The sequence below is a fragment of the Natrix helvetica genome (genome assembly GCF_964273705.1).
Source record: "Natrix helvetica genome assembly, chromosome: 7".
NCBI lineage: Eukaryota > Metazoa > Chordata > Lepidosauria > Squamata > Natricidae > Natrix > Natrix helvetica.
Window position 1 is genome coordinate 76,011,552 of NC_138558.1, and position 20,985 is coordinate 76,032,536.

At 46.9% G+C, this 20,985-nt stretch overlaps 1 protein-coding gene across 1 annotated transcript in view; it reads left to right on the top strand.

The window, feature by feature from the left end:
* Positions 1-12,464: 12,464 nt before the first annotated feature.
* The window catches only part of CCDC149 (coiled-coil domain containing 149), a gene marked incomplete at its 3' end in the record, with an annotated part of 36,680 nt that continues 28,159 nt past the window's right edge, over positions 12,465-20,985 (top strand). Inside the window, exon 1 of the mRNA XM_081960299.1 lies at positions 12,465-12,624. Coding sequence (XP_081816425.1) covers positions 12,577-12,624 — 48 coding nt within the window. The remainder of the gene's footprint in view (positions 12,625-20,985) is intronic.

The following is a 20,985-nucleotide window of genomic DNA, read 5'->3' on the forward strand; positions in this document are numbered from 1 at the left end:
TCACAAAATCTCCAGAACCATAAAGCCTACAAATTTGAAATTTGGCACGTATGTTGCTCTTGGCTTCTAGGTTCTCGCTAAGAAAGGATTTTTCGAAATGGCATCAGATCATTAGTATTTCTTATATTATTATTAACACTCTCTGATATGCTAAGGAGTTAGATGTTCTACTCCCCCTCCCCACCTGAAAAGAACTCCGTTCCAACTGCCACTTGGAGGTGGGCATGGCCAGCACATGATTCATCCTGCCTGAGGGCTGGGAGTTTAGACATTCTACTCCCCCTCCCCACCTGAAAAATGCTCTGATACTAAGGAGTTAGACTGAGGGAGAGAAGGGGATAAGATAGAGGAGACCTCTGTGGGGCAAGCCTGAGGGAGAGAAGGGGATAGGAAAGGATCAATGGGGCAAGCCTGAGGGAGAGTTACTGCCGGTTCATTTGTGTGCACGCGCACACTAGATGTGCGCTGCACAAACATGCACAGTTTAATGGAAATGTTTCTGCGCATGCGCAGAATTTTTTTAAAAAGATGGCGGCGGTAACCTGGAAACCGGTTCGGGGGTGTGGCCAGCCTGGGTCACTGCTGGTTCTGCCGAACCAGTAGGAACCCACCTCTGGACTGTGCGCGCCAGAGTGCCAGAACCCAGAAGACAGCAGGTGGCTGGTGCGCATGCCCATAGAGAGGGCTCTGTGTGCTACCTCTGGCATGCATGCCATAGGTTTGCCATCACGGCTCCAGGCCTTTTCACTGAAAACATTTCAGATTGGATTAGGATGCTGCAAATAAAGCAACAAGAAAACAAGCTGAAAGGTTATCGCGGTACAAATGAGTAAAAAGCATAATTAATGTTAATTTAATGCAATGCTTTTTTTAAAAGATCCAGTCACATTACGGTAGCTGAATTATTTAATGCATAATGTGTCTTTCGTTTAATAGATCATAAGGCTGCCCTCTGGTGGATTTAATAGCGACTTCGTAATAGTTAAATAAAGAAACTGTTATAAAAGAAACAGAATTTGCACCCCAATTCTGGTCCATTCCATCACGTCAATAAACGTACTTGGTACCTTTTTGAATGGGGTGATGTACAATATACTAAAGCCATGCTTCACGACTCATTCACTGACATATTGTTTATGTGGCTCTCCAACACTGCAGTGGCATCACCGCTACAGCTAGTCCTCTTGGTCTTTTCTATAAACAGAGGGTTTTTTTTTTTTTTTGTAACGCTTCATTTATTCACACACTTTATCAAGTAAAGGGCCTTTAATGAGGCGCATTCAACATTAACTGAAATGACTATCATTAAAAGCCTCAAGGGGAAGTCGAGTGGTGACTCACTCAGAATCTTTAAGTTGTCCTCGGGTCAACCTCTGCTTATTGTAATTTTATTTTTCTATTTTTCTTGGCCGTATCGGGAGTTGAATTTGCTGTTCCCTTTGTCTAGGGCTGTGAGGGTGAACCTATGGCGCACATGCCCAAAGTGGCACGCTTAGCCATGTTGCCTGGTATGTACGGCGTTGCCCGTTCCTCTTCTGAGTTTTTGGCACATATGTGCGTGCGATGATCAACTGACCTTCGGGCGTGCGACAGTGCCGGAAACTGGAAGAGCTGATCTTCCATTTTCCGGCAGGAACATGCAGGCCAGCCAGCTGAATGTCATGCACGCATGCGCGTCAGTAACAGGAAGACTAGCTTGCCGGTGTGGGTGCCCCCTGGGCAGCTCTTCTTCTCAGTTGCATCACTGGTCTAGGGTATTCCTTCCCATCCTAGCCAACTCTGCAAATTAGGGCTTCTGGTTTGGGCTTCAAAATTCCACCCTAACCAGAATAGAGTAGAATGGAATGGAACGGAACGGAACAGAATAGAATAGAATGGAATAGAATAGAATGGAATGGAATGGAAGAGAAGAGAATTAATTGGAATGGAATGGAATAGAATAGAAGAGAAGAGAACAGAAGAGAAGAGAATTAATTGGAATGGAATGGAATGGAATAGAATAAAACAAAACAGAAGAGAAGAGAACAGAAGAGAAGAGAATTAATTGGAATGGAATGGAAGAGAAGAGAAGAGAATTAATTGGAATGGAATGTAATAGACGAGAAGAGGACAGAAGAGAAGAGAATTAATTGGAATGGAATGGAATAGAATAGAACAAAACAGAAGATAAGAAAACAAAATAGAAGAGAATTAATTGGAATGGAATGGAATAGAATAGAAGAGAATTAATTGGAATGGAATAGAACAGAAGAGAACAGAAGAGAAGAGAATTAATTAGAATGGAGTGGAATGGAATAGAACAGAACAGAAGAGAACAGAAGAAAAGAGAATTAATTGGAATGGAATGGAATAGAAGAGAAGAGAATTAATTGGAATGGAATGGAATAGAACAGAAGAGAACAGAAGAGAAGAGAATTAATTAGAATGGAGTGGAATGGAATAGAACAGAACAGAAGAGAACAGAAGAGAAGAGAATTAATTGGAGTGGAATGGAACAGAAGAGAAGAGAATTCATTGGAATGGAATGGAATGGAATAGAACAGAAGAGAAATAACTGGAATGGAATGGAATAGAATAAATAGAATAGAATAAAATAGAATAGAACAGAAGAGAAAATAACAGAAGAGAAGAGAATTAATTGGAATGGAATAGAATAGAGGAGTGGAGCAGAGCAGAGCAGAGCAGAAGAGAACAGAATAGCATTCTTTATTGGTCAAGGAATTTGTCTCTGGTTTCTACTATTTATTTTCTCCCCCTCCCCTCCTCCTCCTCGTTTCATTTCAGATTGTTCTCGTTTTATTATTGAGCCTGATGAAGAGAGCATACCAATTCGTGCTTGGTTTACTAGAGGTAGCATCTTAATATAGATGTCACTTCCTTTCTCGTGGACAATATGAATACTTTTATTTTTCCATCATAATATCGCAGGACAGGGGTGATCAAAACATACTGATTGCCCCAGGAGGAGATTTCTGCTTAGAAAGCTTTCTTATCCAAGGAGATAATAACTTCTCTGCTGCAACGTTCAGCATTTTCCAGGCCTGCAAGAATGTGAAAGACCCTGATCTTGAAGAATTAATACGCCAATTAAACTGTGCATAAAAAGTTAAAAGTCATTTTGTTCAGCAACGAAGAGCAGAAATCCATCTTTTAGTGTCCTCCATCTACAATCTCTTTCTCCTTTCTCCTTCTCTGCCATTAACTTGTTAGAGTTACATCGATCACCTCTTTATGCTTTTCAAGAGCTGCCTTTTAACATTTTTATCGTCCCTTATAATGATCGGATTATGATTCGTGCTAGCAGCTCCTCGCATATTTCTCTTCAAGGGTGGGCAGTTAAGTGGCACTTCCTCTCGGCATTCAAGTTTGTACGATTTACAGACCTAAAGAAAGCTACAGGGGTTGGATTCAAAAACTTTAGCAAATGGTTCTCTGCCCAGTTGCTGGGAGGGCGTGGCCTGCTTGGCCTCCTGCACCACAGCAGGGGGGGGGTGTTTTCACCCTCCACAGGCTCCGGAGGCTTTCTTCGAGCCTCCGGGAGGGCGAAGATGGGCTCCCGTAGGTCCAGAGGCCGGAAATTGGTCTGTTTCCAGACTTCCGGGAACCTCGTTTTTCACTATCCCCAGGGTCTGGAGGGTTTCTTGAGCCTCCGGGAGGGCAAAAACGGCCTCCCCGAGGCTCCCGAGGCCCTCTGGAGACCGGAAATGGGCCAATTTCCAGATTTCTGGAACTTTCAGGAGGCCCATTTTTCACCCTCCCAAAGCCTCCGTATCGGCCCTGGCACTTACCTGGCATCCAAAACAGGCTGCATAAAGACTCCTGGGAGGGGTGGGCGGGGCCAGCCAGTCCTTGCAACTACCGGTCCGGCGAGCGAGATGTAAAATTAGCATCTGGTTCGTCCGAACCATCTGAATCCCAACCCTGGCTACCCCTATTTCCAGGATACTGTGAAGTTTGCTTTGACAAATTAAATGATTTGATTCCTTGAGCTGCCTTTCTTTTACATTTTCATCTAATCTGTCACGGCTCGCCAGCGAAAAAAGGGCACACCTGTATACACAATTATGATGTTTTGCAGGATTTCAATATCTTTTTTCTTTTAAAAAAATGTTTTTTTACATACGCGCTTGCAAACACCACTCCCACCCCCCCAATCTGGACATATAGTTCATTTTAATGTGATTCTTAAGGTTGCCCAAAAAAAACCAATCTGAAAAAAATTAGTGATATCCATACTTACACAGTTTGATGTTAATAGTGGGGAACTGTTTATGATTGCCCTGAGTGAAGGTTATATTTTGAGGATGATCAATACAGATCCGTTAATCGAGGATTGTAACAAAAAAAATCCACGTGATTTCAATCCATTATCGAATGGATAAAGATACGTATATCTATGGATATCATTGAATGGATGAGGATATATACTTGAGAGCAGTAGGATGACCTAGTGGTGAAGATGGTTGATCCTCACTATGACGGTTGAAAGTTCAACCCTAGGTAGCAGCAGATATTTATCTCCCAGGATGTTCAGATGCTCAGTGGTGGGATTCAAAATTTTTTACTACTGGTTCTGTTGGCATGGCTTGATGGGCGTGGTGTGGCGTGGTTTGGTTTGGCGGGCTTGGCAGGTGAAGGATACTGTAAAATCTCCATTCCGTCCTGACGCCAGGGGAAGGATACTGCGAAATCCCCATTCCCTCCCCACTCCAGGGGAAAGATCCTGCAAAATCCCCATTCCCTCCCCACTCCAGGGGAAGGATCCTGCAAAATCCCCATTCCCTCCCCACTCCAGGGGAAGGATACTGTAAAATCCCCATTCCCTCCCCACTCCAGGGGAAGGATACTGTAAAATCCCCACTCCCTCCCCACTCCAGGGGAAGGATACTGTAAAATCCCCCACTCCCTCCCCATTCCAGGGGAAGGATACTATAAAATCCCCATTCCCTCCCCACTCCAGGGGAAGGATACTGTAAAATCCCCATTCCCTCCCCACTCCAGGGGAAGGATACTGTAAAATCCCCACTCCCTCCCCACTCCAGGGAAAGGATACTGCAAAATCCCCACTCCCTCCCCACTCCAGGGAAAGGATACTGCAAAATCCCCACTCCCTCCCCACTCCAGGGGAAGGATACTGTAAAATCCCCCACTCCCTCCCCATTCCAGGGGAAGGATACTATAAAATCCCCATTCCCTCCCCACTCCAGGGGAAGGATACTGTAAAATCCCCACTCCCTCCCCACTCCAGGGGAAGGATACTGTAAAATCCCCACTCCCTCCCCACTCCAGGGGAAGGATACTATAAAATCCCCATTCCCTCCCCACTCCAGGGGAAGGATACTGTAAAATCCCCACTCGCTCCCCACTCCAGGGGAAGGATACTGTAAAATCCCCACTCCCTCCCCACTCCAGGGAAAGGATACTGCAAAATCCCCACTCCCTCCCCACTCCAGGGAAAGGATACTGCAAAATCCCCACTCCCTCCCCACTCCAGGGGAAGGATACTGTAAAATCCCCCACTCCCTCCCCATTCCAGGGGAAGGATACTATAAAATCCCCATTCCCTCCCCACTCCAGGGGAAGGATACTGTAAAATCCCCACTCCCTCCCCACTCCAGGGGAAGGATACTGTAAAATCCCCACTCCCTCCCCACTCCAGGGGAAGGATACTGTAAAATCCCCACTCCCTCCCCACTCCAGGGAAAGGATACTGCAAAATCCCCACTCCCTCCCCACTCCAGGGGAAGGATACTGTAAAATCCCCCACTCCCTCCCCATTCCAGGGGAAGGATACTATAAAATCCCCATTCCCTCCCCACTCCAGGGGAAGGATACTGTAAAATCCCCACTCCCTCCCCACTCCAGGGGAAGGATACTGTAAAATCCCCACTCCCTCCCCACTCCAGGGGAAGGATACTGTAAAATCCCCACTCCCTCCCCACTCCAGGGGAAGGATACTGTAAAATCCCCACTCCCTCCCCACTCCAGGGAAAGGATACTGCAAAATCCCCACTCCCTCCCCACTCCAGGGGAAGGATACTGTAAAATCCCCCACTCCCTCCCCATTCCAGGGGAAGGATACTATAAAATCCCCATTCCCTCCCCACTCCAGGGGAAGGATACTGTAAAATCCCCACTCCCTCCCCACTCCAGGGGAAGGATACTGTAAAATCCCCACTCCCTCCCCACTCCAGGGGAAGGATACTGTAAAATCCCCACTCCCTCCCCACTCCAGGGGAAGGATACTATAAAATCCCCATTCCCTCCCCACTCCAGGGAAAGGATACTGCAAAATCCCCACTCCCTCCCCACTCCAGGGGAAGGATACTGTAAAATCCCCCACTTCCTCCCCATTCCAGGGGAAGGATACTATAAAATCCCCATTCCCTCCCCACTCCAGGGGAAGGATACTGTAAAATCCCCACTCCCTCCCCACTCCAGGGGAAGGATACTGTAAAATCCCCACTCCCTCCCCACTCCAGGGGAAGGATACTGTAAAATCCCCACTCCCTCCCCACTCCAGGGGAAGGATACTGTAAAATCCCCACTCCCTCCCCACTCCAGGGGAAGGATACTGCAAAATCCCCACTCCCTCCCCACTCCAGGGAAAGGATACTGCAAAATCCCCATTCCCTCCCCACTCCAGGGGAAGGATACTGCAAAATCCCCATTCCCTCTTCCCTCCAGGGGGAAGGATACTGCAAAATCTCTATTCCCTCCCCACTCCAGGGGAAGGATACTGCAAAATCTCTATTCCCTCCCCACTCCAGGGGAAGGATACTGCAAAATCTCTATTCCCTCCCCACTCCAGGGGAAGGATACTACAAAATCTCCATTCCTTCCTGATCAGCTGGGACTCGGGAGGCAGAGAATAGATGGGGGTGGAGCCAGTCAGAGGTGTTATTTACCGGTTCTCCAAACTACTCAAAATTTCCGCTACTGGTTCTCTAGAACTGGTCAGAACCTGCTGTGAACTCAGTGAAGGCATCAGGAAGGGCATCCATCTTATAAATGCTCAACTCTAATCCGGTTGCTCTGATTCCACCCAAAATTGAAAGATTATAGGGTCATAAAAAGGGCAGTGGTTTTTTTTTTTAATTAAATGGATAAAGATGGAAGTACTAATAAAACACAACCGGATTTCAAAAGGCGCAGTTTGTTAAAACAATGAAGCCAGGCGATGGATTTGCAAGGTTAGAAAAGTTTAGAGGCTAACCTCAGAAAAAAGATTCCAATTTGTTTCTGCGTAAGAAGCAGATGGCACCAGGAAGAGATAACAATTGTTGGCGCAGAAAGTTAGGAATTAAAAAGATGAATAAAAATACGGATAGGTTCACAATTCACCTGTTTATGTAGGGAAAGGAGAAAAAAAGGCACATTACTTGTAGCAAGTATTTTGTGAGCGTTGTGCAGGGTAACTGATCCGAAACTATGCAAATCCGTCATACTGGAATCTCAGGTTCTCCCCAGGCTAACTTCCTCAAGAGGCAGGGGGGGAAATTGCCAAAGCTTCACGGGGTATTAACCGTTTCTACTTGATCTTCAGCTCCATCTGTGCATCTGGTTAAATACCAAATGGAAATATTTGTGCATTGTAAAGTATGGATCAGAATGAGAATATAGAACTGCGTTGAAGGTTGAAAGGATACATTTTGGGCGCACTTCCTTGGCTATGGCCATGAACCATTGGGATTTAGAGATAAAATAGGCACCGGTAAGAGATTGGATCTCAAAATGGAGACTCTTTATATTTAATATTGTGCACTCAATTCTCATCCTTCTTTGACATAAGTCAGAGTGCTAATTTAGTCATGAAGATTTTCTGCCATGAATAAGGATGCAAAACCCAACTATTTTACAGCAAAAAACTGCAGTAGGGGATAGAAGAAAATGTATGTGGGATTTTATATCCTACTACCGTGTTCCCCCGAAAATAAGACTTGTCCTGAAACTAACGCCTTGCCACATTTTTCACGTGGGCAAAAATATAAGTCCACCCCCGAAAATAAGCCCTCTGGACAATCCCCCCTCCGCTCACCGACCTAGCGGTATCCCGAAGGCGCCAAGCTGTGGGAGCTGGGGGGGGGCAGAAAGGCGCTCATATTGCTTGGCGCCTTCGGGATACCGCTAGGTTGGGGAGTGGCATTCTGTCTGGCCAGAAGGGGGAGTTGCTGGGCGGCTGCTCCCTTGGAAGCAGGCTCCCGAAGAGCCGGGCACAGCCTCAGGAGCGAAGCAGCCACGAGGTGACCATGCTCACAAGCAGCTGCCCAGCAAACCCCCTCTCCAGCTGAGCAGAGTGCCATTCACTGACCTAGGAGGGTATCCCTAAGGCGCCAAGCCATGTGGTGCTCTGCCCACCACCCAGCTCCAGCGGCTTGCCACATTAGGGATAACCCCTAGGTCAGTGCATGGAGCTCTGCCCAGCTGGAGAATAGGGTTGCGCGAGCACCTGTTCCGCCCCCAGCAAGCATGCCTCCCAGCCTCACCATGCCCTGGTTGAGCCGCTGCGGCAGCGCTCCGAGCATAACTTCTTCTCCGGCTTCCAAACTCCAAAACTCATTTGCCGAGTCTTCCAGCAGCGGCCACTTTAGGAGTGCGCTCTATGGTTGTGGGCCGGCTGCCGGACAGAGAGTCTTCCGGACAGAGAGTCTGACACCGTACCCAGAACAACACAGGACGCAAACACCAACCACCCTCACCAGACTCAAACCCAAACCCATCCCATAGACGAAATGCAACCACAGCCAGTACCTCAGCCACACAGGATGTTACGAAACAGCCGCCTAATCTGCAAACATCAACTCCATCAACTAATCAAGATGTTACAACACAGCCAACCAACCCGCTTACAACAACAAAGCCAGCACTCCACACATACACACACCCAATATTTATAGAAAGACGGCAGCTCCGATCACGCTTTGCTCGCACAAGCACGAAGCCGAAGGGACCAGCCTGAAGATGGCGAGTGGGACCTCATCGAAACGTCGCCAAGACACTCTCAATCTTACATGGGAAAAGACCCGAATACAACAAGACCTGCATATCTGTACCCGTGAAAATCTATGAAAAGAAATGTATGTATGTATGTATGTCTATATCTATATCTATATATCATCTATCTATCTATCTATCATCTATCTATCTATCTATCTATCTATCTATCTATCATCTATCTATCTACCTACCTACCTACCTACCTACCTACCTACATACCTACATACATACATACATACATACACCCACCCCCACCCATCATCTTCTTTTAATGACCCCATAATCCCTCGCTGGGATGGAATCTGGGCAACTGAATGGAGCTGCGTATTTACTGGCCGGATGCCTTTCCTGTCTCCAATGCTGAGGTTTTTTCCCCCCCCACAGCAGATATAATCTCATTGCGCCCAGAGAGAAAATATCTGCCTGTATCTAGGATCGAAGTCCTGATAGTGAGATGAGAGCTCCATCTCTAGGCCATCGCACCAGAGGTGGGTTGCTAATTCTTTTACTACTGGTTTGGGCGCACTCCCGTGCTTGCTCCCCGCATGCGTGATGTTTCTGCACATGCGCAGAAGCATCCGGATGAGTGGGCGGAGCCTCCTGCGGCCGCTACTACTGGTTCGGTCAATCCGCACCCCTCATTATGCTAAAACACAATGTGGTGTCTAATTGTGGCAAGTGTTGAGCGAGGATGTGCGATTTATAACTCAGAGCGTGTCGGAATTATACAATGCAATGCAATAGCAGAATTGGGAGGGACCTTGGAGGCCTTCTAGTCCAACCCCCTGCCTAGGCAGGAAACCCTATACCGTTTCAGACAAATGGTTATCCAACATCTTCTTAAAGACTTCCAGTGTTGGGGCATTCACAACTTCTGGAGGCAAATTGTTCCACTGATTAATTGTTCTGTCAGGAAATTTCTCCTCAGTTCTAAGTTGCTTCTCTCCTTGATTAGTTTCCACCCATTGCTTCTTGTTCTATCCTAATTGAATTAGCGTGGATGAAGGCATCGAGGCCGACAGTCGCATGTATCTCTCAACCCCTGGTTGCGAAAGAACCTAATGGTAGAGATTGATTAATGAATCAAAACTGAGAATAGGTCAAACATGCAGGTCAGGCTTTCCAAAAAATAAAAAGTAGATTTTAATTAACTCAGAGCAATGATGGGTTAAATTCCAGGGTTTGGAAAAGCTAATGAGAAAGGCAGGGACAGATGAATTGAAAGTTGGAATTAAGATTGCTGGGATAAATATCAACACCCTCAGATATGCAGATGATGCCACTCTAATGGCAGAAAGTGAAGAGGAACTAAAGAGCCCCTTGACGCGGGTAAAAGAGGAGAGGGCAAAAGTTGGCTTGAAATTCAACATTAAGAAGACTAATATCATGGCATCCGGCCCTCTCAATTCCTGGCAAATAGATGGGGAAGACTTGGAGGGAGTGACAGATTTTACTTTCCTGGGCTCCAAGGTCATCGCAGATGGGGACTGCAGCCAAGAAGTTAAAAAAGGCTTGCTCCTGGGGAGGAAAGCTGTGGCAAATCTAGACAGCATCCTAAAAAGCAGAGACATCCCCTTGCCAACAAAAGGGCACATAGTCAAGGCTGTGGTTTTCCCAGTTGCAATGATTGGCTGTGAAGGTTGGACCATTGAGGAAGGATGAGCGCCAAAGAATGGAGGCCTTTGAACTCTGGTGCTGGAGAAGAAGACTCCTGCATTGAGTCCCTTGGACTGCAAGGAGATCCAACCGGTCAGTCCTACAGGAGATCCACCCTGGCTGCTCTTTAGAAGGCCAGATCCTGAAGAGGAAACTCAAAGACTTTGGCCACCTGATGAGAAGGAAGGAGGACTCCCTGGAGAAGAGCCTCATGCTGGGAACGATGGAGGGCAAAAGAAGAAGAAGGGGGCGGCAGAGGAGGAGGTGGCTTATGTTCCAGTGATGGATACACCTTAAGAAGGATTAGAGCTAAATCCAGGAAAATATAACTGGGGATTCGAAACGAAACATCTGGATGGGGATCGACCTTGAGAAAAATCCAGCAGTTGAAACCACCATAAGATACCCCTCAAGGGAGTTTGCACCCTAGTGTCCTGTTTGGCATCCTAGTTTCTTATTTTGAGCAAAATCGCAAGCATAAAGCTTAGCAAACCCAGATTGAAGCTTTAAAAACAGAAGGTGGCTTAGCATGTCGGAATTGGCTTCCTGCTGTTTGGAAGTTTGGGATTTAAGGTTGGCGAGGACAGACGTCGCTTTCCGTGTTTCTCCTTTGGGGTGACCTCTCTGCACGGCCAATCTTTAAAGGTCTCCAGCGATCCATTTGTGGTGCCTGAGTGTTTTATTCTATTTTACGGAAATTCCCCTGCATTTAAAATAAAATTAAAAAGTTTGATATTGGGATGGGAAGATAAGAACGGGCTGCAGGAACTGGGTATGTCTTGTTTAATGAAAAGAAGGACTAGGGGAGACAGGATAGCAGTCTTCCAATATCTCAGGGGTTGCCACAAAGAAGAGGGAGTCAAGCTATTCTCCAAGGCACCTGAAGGCAGAACAAGAAGCAATGGGTGGAAACTAATCAAGGAGAGAAGCAACTTAGAAATAAGGAGAAATTTCCTGACAGTGAGAACAATTAATCAGTGGAATTTACTTGCCTCCAGAAGTTGTAAATGTCCCAACACTGGAAGTTTTTAAGAAGAGGTTGGATAATTATTTGTCTGAAGTGGTGTAGGGTTTCCTGCCTAAACATGGGGTAGGACTAGATGACCTTCAAGGTCCCTTCCAACTCTTCTATTCCATTCATTTCTATTTCTATTTCTATTCTTCATTCCTCTCTTCTCCATTCTAGTCTATCCTAGGGCTGAAGGCTGGTTGTAAGCTGAGGACTGCTGGTGTTGGTCTCATTTAACAACAGAAATCTGAAGCTGAAGGGTGGTTGTAAGCCAAGGACTACCAGCGGTGGTCTCGCTTAACGGCAGAAATCTGGTGCTGAACGGTGGCCGTAAAGCTGAGGACTGCTGGTGTTGGTCTCATTTAACAACAGAAATCTGGGGCTGAAGGGTGGCCGTAAAGCCGAGGACTGCTGGTGTTGGTCTCATTTAACAACACAAATCTGGTGCTGAACGGTGGCCGTAAAGCTGAGGACTGCTGGTGTTGGTCTCATTTAACAACAGAAATCTGGGGCTGAACGGTGGCCATAAAGCTGAGGACTGCTGGTGTTGGTCTCATTTAACAACAGAAATCTGGGGCTGAACGGTGGCCGTAAAGCTGAGGACTGCTGGTGTTGGTCTCATTTAACAACAGAAATCTGGGGCTGAAGGGTGGCCGTAAAGCCGAGGACTACTAGCGGTGGTCTCGCTTAACGGCAGGAATCCGGGGCCGAAGGGTGGTCGTAAGCCGAGGACCGCGGGGGGCGGGTGGGCTAGAGGACCTCGAAAGCCCCTTCCGTGCCCTCTGCTGGCGCCGGCCGGGGCTGGAAGCGGCTTAGCGGGGAGGCTTCCGCAGGGACCCGCCTCTCTTGCCCAGCCGGCCGGAGGAGGAGGAGAAGCCGGAGAAGGAGGAGTGGAAAGGCCCGGCGGGGCAGCCATGAACGGCAGCCGCAGCGAGAGCGACTGGCAGGGGCTGGTGGGAGAGGTGAGAGCGGCCGAGGGAAGGAGGGAGGGAGGCCGGAGGGCAGCCCGGGAAGGTGGCCAGGCCAAGGCCCCCGCTGGGCCTGCTCGGCTCCGCGCTCGCCTCCCGCCGCCCCCGGGCATCCCCCGCGCCTGGCTGGGCTGGGGCAGAAGATGCGCCGCTTAGACGGAGGAGGAGGAAGAGGGAGAAAGGGAGGGAAGAGGAAGGAGGACGAAGGATGGGGGGGAGGAGAAAGAGGGAGGAGGAGGAAGAGGAGAAAGAGGGAGGAAGAGAGAAGGAGGAAAAGGAAAGAGGAGAGGGAGGAAGAGGAAGGAGAAAGAGGGAGAAGGCGAAAGAGAGAAGAGGAGGAGGAAGAAAGAGAAAGAAAGGAGGAAGAAGAAGGAGGGAAGGGGAGAGGGAGGAAGAGGAAGGAGGAAGAATGGGGGGAGGAGAAAGAGGGAGAAGGGAAAAGGGAAGAGGAGGAGGAAGAAAGAAAGAGAGGAGAAGGAAAAGGAGGAATAGGGAGGAGAAAGGAAGAGGAGGAGAGTGGAAGAAGGAGAGAAAGGGAAGAGGAGAAAGTGGGAGAAGGAGAAAGAGGGAAGAGGAGGAGGAAAAAGAAGAAAAAGGAGGAGGACAGGGACAAGGGGAGGGAGAAGAGGGAGAAGGAGGAGGAAGAGAGAAGGAGAGAGGAGAAAGGCAGAAGGAGAAAGCAGGAGAAGGAGGAGAGGTCTGGTCCAAGCCCTTCCATGCCCCGCAGGAGAGTTGGGCCCTTGGGCCTTCCAAGGGAGTCCAGGGGGTGCCTTGTGAAATGACAAGGGTCTTTGGGTGGGGGGGTGGGGTTTGCAATTCAGCATGGTTTATTTCTCAGGGGGTGCCTGGGGGGGCTGCCCTTGGCCTCCTTGAAGTTGGCAAAGCCTTGCAGAGTTCCCTTCTGTTTGAAAGGGAACAAAGTCAGTGAGGACGATTAGCCGGTGGAACAGCTGGCCACCAGAAGTGGCAAATGCTCCAACACGGGGAGGTTTTCAAGAAGAGACTGGCCTGAAATGGGGAAATGGGGATCTCCTGCCTGAGCAGGGGGTTGGACTAGAAGACCTCTGAGGCCCCTTCCCGCTCTGTTCTCCTGAATTGTATATGCTTCCTTGGGGAATCGATGAGCGTGTTGTGTTTGTTCGGTAAGGCACAGTGTGTCCTTTCTGCTGAGTGGCTACAGGAGGACACACACACTTGAACAATTATTGAATTTAAGCTTTGTTTGTCGTACCACCCGCTGACTTCCAAACTCACCCAGCAGGTTCTAAAGCAGCAAGACCATTTTTTAAAACGGGAATCAGGACGTAGCAAAACCTCTGTGGACGTAGCTCGCAACTCTTGCATCTGCACTTATGACCACAATTGGGTTGAACCTCTCTCTTCCGCTAAGGGAGACAGCTGTTAAAGGGAGCGTTGGGTCACTTTGGAGATGTTTTGTGCCCCGGTTGTTAAGCAAATTGCTGCAGTCGCAAAGTTAATAACACCGTTGTTAAGTGAATCTGGCTTTTCCCCACACTTGGCTTGTTAGAAGGTCGCAAAAGGGGATCGCGTGACACACGCGCACACACACAAACGGGACACTGTGACCGTCATAAATATGAGCCAGTTACCAAGTGTCCAAATTATGATCACAAATGGTGACAAGTGATCTTAACTCGCTGTTTTCATTGTTGTGACTTTGAACAGTTGTTAAATGAACTGTTGTAAGGCGAGGACTAGCTGTTATTGGTCAAGTAAGTGGTGTGAAGGAGCTGTGAAGGATGGGCTGTATCCCCTTCCTTCCATCTTTTCCTCTCGCCCTCTATCCCTCCCTTTTTCTCCTTCTTTCTTTCCTTCCTCCCTCCTTCCATCCTCCTTCCTTCCTTCCTCCTTCCATTCTCCTTCCTTCCTCTTGTCCAAGAAATGCTAGCCTTGATATTTTCTTTGCCTGATTCTACTATCAAGCTTCAGGCAGCTGTTGGCTTTTAGGAAAATGTCACATGAGGTTTGATATGCACTGAGTGATTTCCAGGTTAGAGCAAATAAATGTTGCAAGGAGGAACCTTTGCAACAAAAGCCACAAAAATGCTTGTGTTTACATTGTGTGTGTCCACATATCCCTTTGGTCTAGCTCAGGTGTAATATTTAACCAACCTTCGCTTGAGACCTTAAGAGCTAAGAGCGAGTCACACCTGCTTAGGATATGGATTCAGACGCACCAGGAAGTCCTAGACTTGGATAGGAAATTATCCAGATGTTGAGGAGACCGGGTGCTCTGACGGAGGCTTCCCCAAAAAGCACAAAGCAGAGTCCTGGTCCTGACAAAACCCCTTTTATTAAACGCATGTGAATTCCTCCCATTCACTTTCAGCCAAGGCCTGGCAAACGGTCTTTCAAAGGAATATTTATGACCACAGACTTTATCTGTCTTGGAAAGATGCCGTGTAGATATTTTCCCAAATGAGGTGCTGTGCAAGGAAAGACTTGGCACAGAGTCTCTGGGATTCACGGACAGATCTTCACACTCCTGAAATCAATCCAACGACTGAACAAATGAATTGTTTCCTGCAAAAGCCCCCTCCCCTTTCGATCCCCTTTTATTCCCTCTGGGAGGGGCCATTCACCGTCCACCTGTGGCTTTACTCCCAAGTCATCCCTGATTTTTGAGTTGTTCTTTTCTTCCGGCAGCTCTGCGCATGCGCACACTGGGAACAGGCTCCAGCTGTTCCTCTGCCTCCCTGACTCCAAAGGCAACTGAGAACTGCCGGACAGCTTCAGCCCCGTCTCTGCCTCTGACGCAGAGCCCTCGTCCGAGCCTTCTCCTTCTATTGCACCCAGAATGTATGCTGATAACGGAGACGTTGCTTCAGTGAGTTTTGCCCCATTTTGCGACTTTTCTTGCAACGTTTGTTAAGTGAATCACCGCAGCAGGCTAAATTAGCCACCCCGTCGCTAAGTGGATCTGGCTTACCCGTTGACTCTCCTTGCCGGAAGTTCGCAAAAGGGGAATTATGTGAGACACCCCCACCCCCACCTCCAGGAACGCTGTGAGCGTCCTAACTATGAGTCAGTTGCCGAGGGCCTGAATTTTGTTAATGTGACCACGGGGGGAGTCTGCAACGGTCGTAAGTGTGGAAAAGGGTCCTTTTTCAGTGCCTTTGTAACTTTGAGTGATCAGTAAGAGAACCGTTGTAACTTGAGGACTACCTGTATTCTTCTCCCCGTCTCCTGCCTCCGGTTTAATGTTTTTATTGAGTTATAAGGTAAAATGAGATACAAAATACAAAAGTAAAGAGGAAAACGGTGGAGAGGAAGAGGAGGAAACGAAGTGAGGGAGGGTCAGAGAAAAAGAAAAAGAAATATTACTTCTGACTCTCAGTAAAATAAGGCATTATCATCAAATCACAACTTTTTGCTTCAAAAGACGGGATGGGTTAGGATAGGCATGGCCGACCTTTTTGTCCTTGTGTGCCGAAACGCCTGCATGCGCGGCTCCCTTCCTCCGTACCCCATTTGGGGTCCAGCAGGCCTCCCTGAAACCTACTGGGACCAAAAATAGGCAGCGGGAGGGGCGTCGCACCACCCACGCGGCCCGTTTTGGGCCTAGCAGGCCTCCCTAAAGCCTCCTGGGACCAGAAATGGGCTGTGGGGGCGCGTACCGCACCCCCTGTGTGACTCCCCACCCCCCGTGCATGCGTGTGGGACCCCCACACATACTGTGCTTGCACACATGTCTCCCACATGCACGGCAGAGACCCGAAAATCAGCTGGGAGGCGGGAGGCGCAGGCGTATGCACGGTGGGGCCGGGGCAACGGCTGGTTCGCCATGACGGGCTTAAGACGTCAGGGAAAATGGAGTGTGTTTACACGGCTGAAAAATTGCTTTCGTTTACAGACGGGCAAAGCTTTTTCCGGTCTTCATTTCTGATGTTTAAATTGACATGCGTGCGTGTTTTAATAGGGCAGGCGCTAGGAGATTATTCCTCGGTGAGCTGGCTGTATCTGGTCGTAAAACCATTTGCGCGTCAGAATTAACGAGGCCTAAACAGGTTTATCGACAAAAATATCTCGGCAGAACTAATCACCATCGGATGCAGAAAGCAAACGAGGCCACTTTTCTCCTTATGGAAAGGGTCATAAGCCACTTTTTTGAGTGCTGTTGTAACTTGGAACGGACACTAAGTGGACTTCTGGAAGTTGAGAATTACCTGTGTTTTGTCCATACTTCCCTCATAGAAAAATAATAAAATAAAATAGTAAAATAATAAGATAAAATAGTAAAATAATAAAATAAAATAGTAAAATAATAAAATAATATGAAATCATAAAATAAAATATGAAATAAAAAAATAATAAATAATAAAATGATAAATAAAATAATAAATAAAATATAAAATAAAATAAAGTAAAATAGTAAAATAAAATAAAGTATAAAATAAAATATGAAATAAAAAAATTAAAAAAATACATAATATATAATATATATCTAATATCTAAAATATAAAACAATCTAAAATCTAAAGTATCAACCATAAAACATAAAACATAATCACATGATCAAAATTCGGATTCTTGGCAACTGACTCACATTTATGACGGTCGCAGTGTCCCGGGGTCACGTGATCCCCTTTTGTGACCTTCGGATGAGCAAAGTCAAGGGGGGAAGCCAGATTCACTTAACGACTCGGTTACTAACTTAACACCTGCAGCGATTCACTTAACAACGGTGGCAAGAAAAATGGGTTCAAAACCCAACTCAGCAAATGTCTCGCTTCACAACAGAGATTTTGAGCTCCATCGTGGTCATAAGTCAAGGACTTATGGGTTTTGGTCTTCTTTGGAATACAAAGAACGAGGGAGACATTAGCTGCCCAGGGCTGGGTTAATTAATAGACTGCAGCCCAGGTTGAATCCGGCTGCAGAGGCTGTCCAGGGAAAATCAGGATGGAACAAATCTTTGTAAGGGATGATTCATAGTGAGAAATGGGGATCTACTTTTCCCCTGAAGCTGCATCTTGCAACCATGTGTACTCTCACCTTGCTTCGTAAGAGTGAATTAAACAATTCCTGCTCTTTTGCTTGGCTTCGCTTTACAGTTTCTCAGCATGGTTTCTGGACAAATGTTCTCCAATCTTTGGTGAGTTTTTGCTGGAAAAGACAACACGTGGCCTGCTCCGAAATTTCTCTGCTCTAAAGGTAAAGGTTCCCCTTGCACATATGTGCCAGTCATTCCCGACTCTAGAGGGTGGTGCTCATCTCCGTTTCAAAGCCGAAGAGCCAGCGCTGTCCGAAGACGTCTCCGTGGTCATGTGGCCGGCATGAATCAACGCTGAAGGCGCACAGAACGCTGTTCCCTTCCCACCAAAGGTGGTTCCTATTTTTCTACCTGCGTTTTTTACATGCTTTTGAAATGCTAGGTTGGCAGAAGCTGGGACAAGTAACGGGAGCTCACTCCGTTACACGGCGCTAGGGATTCGAACCGCCAAACTGCCGACCTTTCTGATCGACAAGCTCAGCGTCTTAGCCACTTTGGCAAATGCTGGATGAATCCTTTAACTTCTTCCGGCTTATCCTTGCCTAAGTGTGAAGAGAGTTACGTAACTGTGTGGGATTACTTTCTGAGTGGATTTTGAAGTACCTCTACTTCGACAAAGGGAGTCCTATTCACCTGCAATCTGATTCTTTAAAAAGAAAAAGAAACATGTATTTATTAAAGATCTTAAATGTACAAGTAACAGCAGATATGAATTAAACAAAAAGAAACACAGAGAAAGAATAAAAAGTACAAAGAAAGAAAATAAAAGAAAGAAAATAGTAATAAAATAATAAATAAGAGGAAGAGAAGTAGAGGAAAAAGAAGGAAGGAGGAGGAGGAGATGAAGAGGAGGAGGAGCAGGAAAAGGAAGAAGAAAGAAGAGGAAGAAAAGAAGAAGAGGAAAAGAAAAGAAAGAAGAAAAGAGTATGAAGAAGAAAAGGAGGAAAAGGAAGGAGGAGGAGGAGATGAAGAAATGAAGAAGGAGGAGGAAAAGGAAAAAGAAAAGAGGAAAAGGAGGAAGAAGAATAAGAAGAGGAGGAGAAGAAAAGAAGAAGAGGAAGAGAAGGAAGGAATTTTATTGTCTTAAAAATAACGACAAAAAAGGAAAAAAGCAAAACACCAAAATAATTGTGATAGATAATTCCTTAACAAAGAATATGTAAAAATGCATAGAGGGTGCTTTAAAAAATAAAATAAAAACAGTGACAAAGGGAGGGAGGGGGGAGGAAAAAAAGCATAACGTATCATTTTAGCAGTAAATAACTACAATTCTATCTGTCACTATCTAACGCAAGTTGAAGTGAGGCCAGTGAACACATGGGTCTTTCAAAGACCCTAGCGGCAGTTGTGATTAATCCTGTCCTCTGCTAGCACTCAGTCTCCCTGGATTCCACCATCACAAGGAGCAGCCCTCCAGAGCATAGGTGGGCCATCTCCTGTCCTCTCCTAATTGGGAGAGGTTTTGAAGAGCCAGTTTACTCAACGGTTCTTTGCTCTTTGCTGCAGTTGTCATTTCCACTCTCCACGGAGTCATGTGTGTCTCCGTGAAGAGGGACACACATGTGTCTCTCTGTTGTGGCCCACCAGCGGCCAGTAGAGCTGGCAGCAGAGTCGGAGAGTGAGGAGGGTTGTGGAGGAACCTGGGCCAGTCCTGGGCCCTGAGGGAAGCTCAGACGAGGGCTCTGCGTCGGAGGCAGAGAGGGAGCTAGACAGCAGTGAGGCAGAGGAACAGCTGGAGCCTGTTCCAAGTGTGCACATGCACACAGTTGCTTAGAAAACAAAAAGAAGTAAGAAAGCAGGGTCGACTTGGGAGTAAAGCCCCACCTTGGAGGTGATTGGCCCCTCCCATAGGAAACAAAAGAGGAGTGAATGGGGAGGGGGCTTTTGCAGGAATCATTTTGTCCCTTCGGTCGTGGGACAAAAGTGGAAGTTCTGTTTGTGACCCTAAGAGACTCTGTGCCAAGTGTTGCCTTGCCCTGCGTTTGGAAACTAGTTATCCGGCAGCTCTCCAAGCGAGATAAGCTTCGTGTGGATAAACATTCCTCGGAAAGACTGTTTGCCAAGCCTTGCGCACTGCGAATGAAAGAATTCACAGTCGTGTAAATAAAAGGGGTTTTGCCGGGACCAAGACTTTGCTTCATGTTTTTTAAGGAAGCCTGGGTCAGAAAGCTCCCCCAGAAATCACCCGTAATCAGACTCAGGAGTCAACTCACCTTGTCTTAGCAGAGGGTGACCTCATCAGGTATTGAAGACAAGGAGAGAAAGAAACTGAATTTTTCTTCCCCCCAAAAAACTAATTTTTTATTTAGACTGTTTAAAAAAAAAAGAATTTACCAGTTCATTGCTCAAAGCTGTCTGGAAAGAATGAGGATGAAGATTGAGACAGCTGCAGGACCAAGATGGACGTGCAGTGAGGCAGAGGGTGATGTAAAACTCAAAAGGAGAAAGAAAAAGGAGACGTAATTTTCGTCCCTTCTGTTGCGTCTGGAATCCCGAAAGACAATGAATAAAACCCCCCTTAACATCAGAAAAGGGACAGATGAAACAGGAGCGATAAGATATTTGCCGGCAAACCCAGGGAAAACATATTTAAGGGGGAAAAAACATATACCCCATATTTTTCGGAGTATAAGATGCTCCGATGTATAAGACGCACCTAGATTTTGGGGAGGAAAACAAGGGGAAAATATCTGCCTCTGCCTCCCAGCAATTTGCCTCCTTGCAACCAACAGCACAGACAATATACACTGTACTGTTATATTTCAGACTATACTTGTACAGACGCTGTTAAAATGTGCTTTCTGGAAGTATAGTTATTCTCTGCTATTTAAAAGAATAGCACTTTTTAAAACAATAGCAGGGGGCCTCTTCAGATCAAGCATTTATTTTAAAAATCATCTTCATTTTGTTAAAGTTGTCTAGAACAATAATAAAGCAGTCTTTAAAAAATAAGTCTAATAATTTGAATCTTTTATAGGCATTTATAGTTGTTGACTTACCTCATTGCAGCAAACAGCCTGATTAGCACAAGGGAAAAAAAAATCTGCCTCCCAGCAATTTGCCCTGTGGAGCAAACATTAAGTTTCACTTTCAATTTCTCCCGATCATCAGCTGTTTCAGGCTGCAGGGATTGCTATAGTACAGCGATGGCGAACCTTTTTTGGCTCGCGTGCCATAAGTGGGGGGAGCGCGGGGGGGGTCGTGTGCGGGCGTGCCGCACCCATAATGCAACGCGCCCCCCAGTGCGCATGCGCGCACCACGCGCCCATTTTTGCATGCTTTTTTCGCCCTCCCCAGGCTCCAGAGGCTTTATAGGAGCCTGGGGAGGGCGAAAAGAGCCT